The following is a 9,283-nucleotide window of genomic DNA, read 5'->3' on the forward strand; positions in this document are numbered from 1 at the left end:
GTCTCACCCCACCAGCCACTAGAGCAAGAAAAGTGTGTGAGAATTTATATAACAATTAAAATTGTAATCCAAATTATTATAGCCATCAAGGGATTGTGCACCAATAATGGTGAAGCCAGGAATTTAAGTAAGGAGATTAAAAAAAAAAAAAAAAAACTTATGTCAAGGACATTTAGCAACTTATATATATGCAAAAGAAATTATTTATACCCTATCTACATAATATAATTTTTCATGAAGGGAGTTCAATAGATCCCCTGCACCCCTCGGGCTCCGCCCTGTGCCCGACAGGTATCATATAGTTTGCAACAAAACAAGGTGAGGAGTATGTTTTTCTTCATGATAACATAGGCATGTTCTTTGTGAATTATATATTAATATTAAATTATCTTCTTATACTCTTCTGCGTGCAAAATAATAAATTGAAATTTATATGTTGACACATAAGAATATGGGAGTCGATTATAGTCTCTGCAATTATTTAGAACCCGAAAGCTTTGTGTTGAAAAATAAGTACAAATTAAGTTTGGTATTTGTCTTATATTACAATATAGCCCAAAAAACAATTTAGTAGATACTATAAAAAATATTGAAAAAGATTACACTTCGGTAGAATATTTATATTTAGTAAATACATGGTTGATGGATCGTTTTGACATGAGATGACATTGTTTCTTTAAAAGAAGCTTGGATCCTTTAGTGAAGATACTGTTTATGGAAAGGTTTCCGAAGCAGGGGTAAAATAGAAGGTACGAGTTCAGTAGCTTAGAGTCAAACTCAGTATTTGTATTAAAAAGTTCATTTAATATGTATAAAATATTAATTTAAAATTTAGAACGCATAATTATTTAAATCCTAGATCCTCTGATAAAGGTTTTACTCGGTAATGGAATCACTATTTGGCTTCTGTTTCAATTCAAAAGAAACAAATCTCCAAAATAAATTATGAATATATTTTTTTACGCACAAAGCAACACTTTGCTTATGATAATACAATTGCTTTAGTCATGGCTTGTGATGCTTACAAGACTATTATATATGTTGCTTTCAAATATAGAGTTAACGTACATTTCCTAATGGTTTCCTTTGCAGCTTATTTATGATTCACATTAATATTATTTTATTAAATTATATACTCATAACTTGACATACACGTGCAAACAAAAAACTAGTTATATTAAAAGCCCGAATGTCATTGGAAATATTAATTGAACTTTTTGTCCATCATTAAAAACATCTGTAATAGACAAAATTGTCATTTAATCATTTTCTTTTTGTTATTATGTTTTTTTTTAAAAAAAAACAAAAACAAATTATTAGTACTTTAAAATCCTTTTAGGTTAGGAGTCTTTTCATTTATGATTAAATTAGTTAGCCATCAATACGCCCAAACGGCTAAACCTTGGACTCCTTCTACATTCAGAAGTATTATTTGTTGGTTATAAATTTTAGGTTTAGGTTTAGGTTTAGGAGTCTTTTGTTTGGTATTAAACTTTAACCCATTAGTTCTATTTCGAGCAGCTATATTGTGTTCATGCTTTGGATGCGTGCGATTAGCTACTTCAGATACATGCATTTTACTTATGTTGAAATTTCAAAGCTATATCAAATTATCAATCTCATATGGACAAGAACAGTTTGAATCATCTCTTATAGTTTATTTTGAACATGCAGTACACCTATATTGTGTTCGCAAGGTTTTGGTTTGGGAAAAATCAGTCATGCCTAGCTCCAAGGCTCCTAAAATCTAGGATGATCATCGCTAGCTCCGACCAACAGAAGAATTATAAGGATTTGTCTCTTTTTCTTCTTTGCTTTATATTCTTTGTCCTTGCTGAGTATATTTTGGTTCCAGTTAAAATCGAGAGTTATTTTAAATCTTTGCCGACAACTTATCTTGTTAGCTTTGTTTTGGTTGTTGAGGAGAATCGTCAAGCCATTTTAGCGGTTTTTAGATGATGGGGTATATGTTTATTTATTGAATTTCAGGTGAAAATTTGATCTTATGTGGATTTTTTTATTCTTTTGTACAGTAAGTTGTGTAAATTCTCTTTTTAAATAAATTTGTTTTAGTAAGTAAGTTGTGATTTCACGAGATATATATCTGCTCTCGAACTTCTTACTGTTATAAGGGGAGCATCAGCCAGCTAGCTTAGTACGTTGTGCTCTAAGTTAAGTTGTGTAATATATTATTTTACTTGCATTATTCATATTGTACATGTTTTACATTTATGATCCAAACATATATACCCTGTATATAGTCTTGTTGAAGTATCAAACGTTGATTCAAACTCCTATTTAGTGGTTGGTGCGCCTTTTTATTTATGTTTGTTATCTTCATCTCTTTCAAAACTCGCTATAGACTTTGTCTCTAATTTTTACCTTTGAACCTTATGAGACAGAATTCGTATTGCAGGTTCCACTAGGTGCAACGTGAATAAAAGGAACATGAATCCTATGTGAAATCAATTTGAGTTGGAAGAAGGTTTCAAAAACTTCTCATAGAGACTTAGCCTCTTTTGTCATCAAAGTTCTAAATTGTAGGTAATTAAATCCCTAACTACTCCATGGTTTTGGAATTTAAGAAACTAAAATAAGCTTTTATATTTTGTGATCTTAAAGTAAAGATACATATAATATATCAAGATATTCATTAAATCTTATAATATATCAAGATATTCATTGAATCTTGTGGTCTTAAATATGCAATATCTGATATTGGAATTAAATAATTACTAAATATAAAAAGTGACATTCGTTTTTAAACAGACCAAAACGAATAGTAACACACATAAATTCAAACAAAGGGAATACAATTTTATCCAGCAACAATTATTCCATTTAAACGTGACTTACTTTTTCAAAGACCTTATGTAAAAAGGAACTGATTATAGACACACATGTAAACTAAATACTGACATCGATGGAATTAGTTAAAAGATCATATTGCTTTTTCAATTTTAACATGGTTGTTATAACACTCTTGATTGAATTAACGTAGTGACAGCTGTGAAAGAATCCTAAAACTCAACACACATGCATGGCTTAGTTTTTAATTTGAATTAGTGATGGACTCCTTTGTAAGGAGTACTGATTATCAAGCAAAATAGGTTCAAGTGGGAATCAAATTCTTAAAACCTCTTTGCTCATCTATAAAAGAATTTCAGAGCTACCTACATAAGCACACAAACTTTGATAAGCTACATTGTCTAACATAAGGTGTGACTTTCTTTTTTATTCTATCTTCTTCTTTTTTTTTTCTTTTTTTTTTTGTTTAATTGCGTTAATTTATTCTTCATGGAGTGTAGATTGTCGAATTGGTACTTATTCGAAGTATATGAATTATTTTGATGTACTTCTTTATGTGTAGTCTTGTCTTTGTAATTGGTGTCTTTATTATCCTCATGACTTTCATGAAATTATCAATATTCATTTTGCGATTACTATTAATTAGTCCCGTCTATTGTTGTACACTACTAATCTTTGTAGTCTTAATTTTCATATCCAAAGCACGATATTTATTTTTTCTCAACTTTCACTTCTCATGTCTTAATTGTTACGTGCAAGGCACGTCTATAGATCTTAAATTAAGAATACATGATCTGAAATAGTATTATTTGAAATTTATCTATACTACTCCCTCTGTTTCAATTTATGTGAACTTGTTTCCTTTTTAGTCTGTACCAAAATGAATGACCTCTTTCCTAATTAGGAAACAAATTCACTTTATGAAATGATTTACAGCCACACAAATATTCAAGGCTTATTTTGAACCACAAGTTTCAAAAGTCTTCACTCTTTCTTAAATGCCGTGCCCAGTCAAATGAGTTCACATAAATTGAAACGGAGGGAGTATAATAAAAGAGGAATATCTAACATGAAATGTTGATTGACGTTTTTACTACACTACAAGAAAATGTCAAAATTGTGATAGACAAATTCGTCACTAATTCGTCACAAATCATCGATTGTGACGGATTTGTGACGGAATTACGGACGTCCCAGAACCCTTGGTCATAAAATCTTTGTGACGGATTTAAATTCAGTCACAAATATTTGTCACGGAATTGTCACAACCCAGTCCGTTACAATATAGAGCCTTGTATTTGGCTTAAATTCCGTCACAAAATTGAGACCCGATTTTTGACGGTTTTCTCCGTCACAAAATAATGACAGAATAATTTCCGTGACAAATTTCTATATCTAAGACAACAATTGTAACTGAATATTTCGATACAAATAAATTGTGACAGAATCTTTGGTCACAAATTGTTTGACATGCTGCTTTATTGTGACATATTTAGTATAGATTATGACAAACTAAATAATAATTAAACAATACTTTTGAATTTGACAATATTATTCAATATATATAGTAAATTAGCTAAAAGCATAAAATATAACTAACCACCAAAATATGACAAACATAATATTAAATTTATAATACAAAAACTTACAGTATACACCACTTCAATAAGCAAAAGTCTACAAAATTTTTAAACTTACAAAGCATCCAACTAACAAAAGTCTGACAACGTTGGAAACAACACTTAGAATATCCAACTAACCAAAGTCTAAAATGTTACACACTTAAGCATTTGGTGAGTCCCTGTTAGGGAGAGTAGGACTACCAGATGAGCGAGAAGATAAACCCATCACACTCATCATGTGAGACCATCGATCCTCCATAGACTTAAACCGATCCGAGACCTCCTTCTCTACGCGTTGTTGCACTTCCGCCTCTACACGCTCTTGAAGAATCCTCTCTTGATTTTCTTTCATTCGCAACATCTCTTCCTCAAGTAATTTGATGCGCTCTTGATCAGCAGCACGATCAGTCACTATATTGCATGAAGTGGCAGAATTATAATCTTTATACATAGTCAAAGCTTGAGAGCCCAATCCATACACACGTCGTTTTTTCTCTCCACCCACAACATCCAAGTATATGCTATTTACATCGAGTTCTTGAACTTCTTGTGAATCATCTGATGAGCTTATAGCAGCAGCCACCCTAGCCTCCATTTCATCCTGAAAATACCCAAATAATTAGCTACCAAACACCAAGCTTTCCACAAATAAGTACATATTACAAGAAACTAGGAAGTGCTTTCAAAGAAGCTACCATTTCCCTGTTTCTCTGCAGCGGGAAACTAAAAAACCACTGATAACACCCCAAAACAAAGCAGAAGCAAAAAACACTTAAAAGAAACCAAAAGAAAACACGAAATAAAAAGGAAAGAGGCAGAAGCAAAGGCACTCACAGAAACAGAAAAATAGTTTTTTCGTAGAAAGAAGGTGAAGAAGAAGCACAAAGTGAGAGTAAAAAAGATACACACAGTTCCTTCAAAACATTTTCTAAAACAATTCATGTAATAACTTAGCCAGTCCAATACATTTTGAGTTAGTCCTATAACACATTCTCTCAATCAGTGAGACTTGTAGTTCAAGAACTTTTTAATCATCCTCACAATTTATTCCATGAATCATTTTGAAACTCATAGTCATGAGAATAAGCCCATCATTTATCTCCTTCAGTAAACCAATTCTGTTTGGCAAGATAAACAAAATCTCATTCAATACCACATTTTTCACTCAGCTGGGAGAAAAGAGATTCAACATACAATTATACCAATAGTTAATACCGAACTTTAGAATAATAAGATAGATTCATAAAGCTGAAATCTTTTTTACTTTAAGCATCAACAGATAAGCAAACCAAACACTTTCTTGCTTCAGCCATATACAGGTACTACACTTGTGCTTCAAAACCAACATAGTACATTACCATATATAAACAAACCCAGCAAAATTCATAGGTTTAATAAATGCCAAAATCAAAGAGTAAATGGAGAAATCTAGAAATAAAATTATAGCTAATGGCCAGAGATACTAATAAAATAATAGCTAATGGCCAGATTTAAAGAGACCACTTTAATTAGTCTTGCCACAAAAAGCATCTAGTATTTCTCTTGAGCCAAATATACTACCAACTTCAATCCGTAGCAATTGAATAATATTGTAAACTTATAAACTAGTACTCTTTTTGTCCCCAAATATGTAACTAACTTCATTTTTCAATATTCAAGCATAGTACAATTTTCTTAGTATAAAAGTCTACTAAAAAACAGTTCATAAACTTAAACTCAACAAATAAGCATTGTGATGCAGGTTTATAATCCATGGTTCTTATATTCAATGGGCAAATGTATTCCAGGTGAACACATATAGTAATAATAGAAGTGTAACAGTTGTGGTTCCGAAATTTGACAAAATGAAGAAGTACATCAGTTCAGCTTATAAAACCACAACTACACTGCTATAACTAAAACTGCTGAAATTTGATACTCATCAAACGGTTTACCGTTGACGTTGATCCCAATAGCTTCACCAACAGTTTTTATACAATTGACTACCTATATAATATTTAGGTTAATATTAGCAGGAACACACAGAAAGTGAAATTGACTGCTACTTTACCAAAAGATTATGAAACACAGTGTAATCGATTACCAGAAAGTGAAATCGAAACAGTACAATCACTGCCACTTGCACTGCTACTTCTACTCCTAAAGTGGTCTCCTCTATTTCAGCCAAAACTATAAGGTCTTCTAACACATCATCAACTGGCCAGTCTACTTATCATCTGCCAAGAGCAGTGCAACTTTCAGAGCTACATTAGCAACTGGCCAGTCTACTTGAAAAACACAATGATAAACTTTTAACTGATGAGGCAAAAAAAAAAAATAACATGACTTTCTCATGTTTTTTCTCATGGTTCTAAGGCAGATATACAAGGTTATGTACAAATGGTTTTAACTGATGAGGCAAAAGAAAATAGCATCAACTTGCTGGTTTGCAGGACAAGGAAACCACCAGATGTCATATGGTATCACAACAACAAAAAAGGCCATATATGCGAAAATCAGATTTTGCAGAGGATATTTGGCATTTCACCACTTCACTGAACCATTTTTTTGTTCAGATTTTGTTCATTAAACCAGTAACTAATCCCAAAACGGAATTATAAAAAAACTCATTGCAAAAATTAACCCAAAATTATAAGCATTCTGCAGATCGTTAAGTTACAAAAGAAACTTACATTAATGCTCTTAGACTTGGGATCAACAAAGCTGCCATCCTTTCTTTTGTGCAGCTTCTTAAAGACATCCCATAAATTTGCAGGACGACGTAGGTCTATTGCCTGGAAAATAGAGTTTAATATTGAAGTACAAGATAAGGTTAGAGAATTACTCTACTAAAAAGTTGAATTTGATACCAATTTTATAGTATGCTCCACTGTTGATTTAGAACCACCAGTATGCTTGCTTGGACCAGTGCCTGGACCACCAGTCTCACTGTGTCGATTTTGAGTGGCAATACGAGATTTTTCCAGCCACTTGTCAGAGGCCCAATATGTCTTCCAGCTTTCCCATACATCTTCTGGAACAAAAGTAGGTCTTGGACGTTTTCGCCAACGGTGCAATTTCTTAGAGTATAAGGTGGATGCCACTTTACCCCAGGTGTGTTCGATTACGGTAGTGTTAGAAGGGTTCCACTGATATAATTTCTGGAAAAAATTCGATCAGTGACATAAACACCATTTGTTTTTTAAGAAAAACAAGGCAGGGTAGGTTCTAATAAGCCTTAAAAATAGAAATTAGGCGAGGGACGAAGTTAATCACATAATCGACAGATTTAATCTTCACGAATTAGTAATTTTCCCTTTAATCAAAACAAGTAACATTTTCCCTGATCAAAACAGTAACCTTTTTCTCTAAAAAAATAGTAACTTTTTTCTCTAATCAAAACAGTAACTTTTTTCTCTAATCAAAACAGTAACTTTTTTGTCTAAACAAATACTTATATAAGTTTTTAATGTAGAGAAATAATTACCACAAATTCATGCCAATAGAATTTACGAATCGATTCACTAACATCCTTCCATGAGTAACCAGTAGCGTCTTGTCGTTCCTTGAATGTTTCTGTGATGCTCTTCGAAATAGAACGACCATTAGGAACAAACCTGAAACAAAATTGACAACAAATAAATAACACATTTCTTGATATTTATATTTTTTAAAAACCTAAAGTTTCAGACTGCGAATTCATAGTTTCACCCAAAGTTTCTCCTAGATGACCATTAAGCACGCTTGGATAGGGATAACTTTCTCCATGGTGATACCAACAGTAATAACCCGGTACAAAGCCGAAAGTCCCAAGATGTGACATGACTGTAAACTCATCCAAAATGTTTTTATTGCGACACTTACGATGATTACAAGGACATCTTAACTTTCCACCATCCATGCATTGTGGATGTCTTTTAGAAAATGCAACAAAGTCCTCAACCCCATCAATAAACCTAGGATTTATAAATCCATCTTCCAATATTCTATCATACATCCACTCACGATTAGAATTATTCATATTGTGCTCTCTGACACAAAGACAAATACATGTTAGAGCTTAAATGATGATAAGTTGTTTCTGACCGAAAAGGAAAACTTGTTCACAGGACTTCATTGTGCAGGCAAATATAGTTTTTCCTCATTCAGGTAAACAAAAGATCACTTTTCTGGTCAAAATACTGGAATATAGGCAATATGCAACCTGATTTGAGGAATAGAATTGTCAATTTATTCATGTGCTAAGATCATTAAAAGGCACAGCCCCGACAAAATAAAATTCTGTAACTTTCAAAATAGATTGTGCTTCTACATTCAACAAGAGAAGTAGTACCTGTGAGTCCTCGCTTCCACTGGCAATAAAAGCTTGATCCAGTCCTCCAAAGCACGACCTCACAACGAAAAATACTTGAAATTGCGTACTTTCTTTTTATCTTTTCACTAGGAATATGCTTGACTTTTGCTTAAATGTTGAAGAACCTGATCCAAAAAAAGAGAATAATAAAACCAAACATAATGGAAATAAGCATAGTGCATCCATACCACAATATTCACAAAATGCCAGTCTTTTCTAGACATTAAAAAAAAAACGTAAAAAAAGAGTTCAACAATAAAGCAAAATGAGAACTGAGAAGACTGCGTATAACGGAAACCAATATAATGCATTCACACCAGAAAATATGAATAAAGTACAACCCATTTTCTACTCACACCACATAATTAAACATCAAAATAATTGCAGTAAATGAGTTGAACATATGTTGATAAACTAAATATCAACAAAACTAGGCACAAACCCAACAAGCATTAGCTAAAGAACAAAAATGGTAGAAACCCAAATGAATAAAACACTAAAGAATGAACCAAAAAGCTTA

At 32.3% G+C, this 9,283-nt stretch overlaps 1 protein-coding gene across 1 annotated transcript; it reads right to left on the reverse strand.

Annotated features, from left to right (window-relative positions):
* Window positions 1–4,412: 4,412 nt before the first annotated feature.
* LOC132631039 (uncharacterized) lies at window positions 4,413–8,430 on the reverse strand. Its single transcript, XM_060346637.1, has 5 exons — window positions 8,102–8,430; window positions 7,897–8,026; window positions 7,280–7,570; window positions 7,103–7,204; window positions 4,413–5,031 (listed from the first exon to the last, which is right to left on the reverse strand). Exons 1-5 carry the CDS (start codon window positions 8,428–8,430, stop codon window positions 4,591–4,593), a joined length of 1,293 nt encoding a protein of 430 aa, XP_060202620.1. The 3' UTR covers window positions 4,413–4,590.
* Between the last annotated feature and the right edge of the window lie 853 nt (window positions 8,431–9,283).

This window comes from Lycium barbarum, chromosome 3 (assembly GCF_019175385.1).
Source record: "Lycium barbarum isolate Lr01 chromosome 3, ASM1917538v2, whole genome shotgun sequence".
Lineage (NCBI taxonomy): Eukaryota > Viridiplantae > Streptophyta > Magnoliopsida > Solanales > Solanaceae > Lycium > Lycium barbarum.

Excerpts from the sequence above, each read along its gene's own strand:
- LOC132631039 (XM_060346637.1), bottom strand. The coding sequence starts at position 8,430 with ATGAATAATTCTAATCGTGAGTGGATGTATGATAGAATATTGGAAGAT. Across the intron at positions 8,027-8,101 it reads GGTGAAACTATGAATTCGCA|GTTTGTTCCTAATGGTCGTT; the intron begins GTCTGAAACTTT and ends ATTTTGTTTCAG. Across the intron at positions 7,205-7,279 it reads TGGAGCATACTATAAAATTG|GCAATAGACCTACGTCGTCC; the intron begins GTATCAAATTCA and ends TCTATTTTCCAG.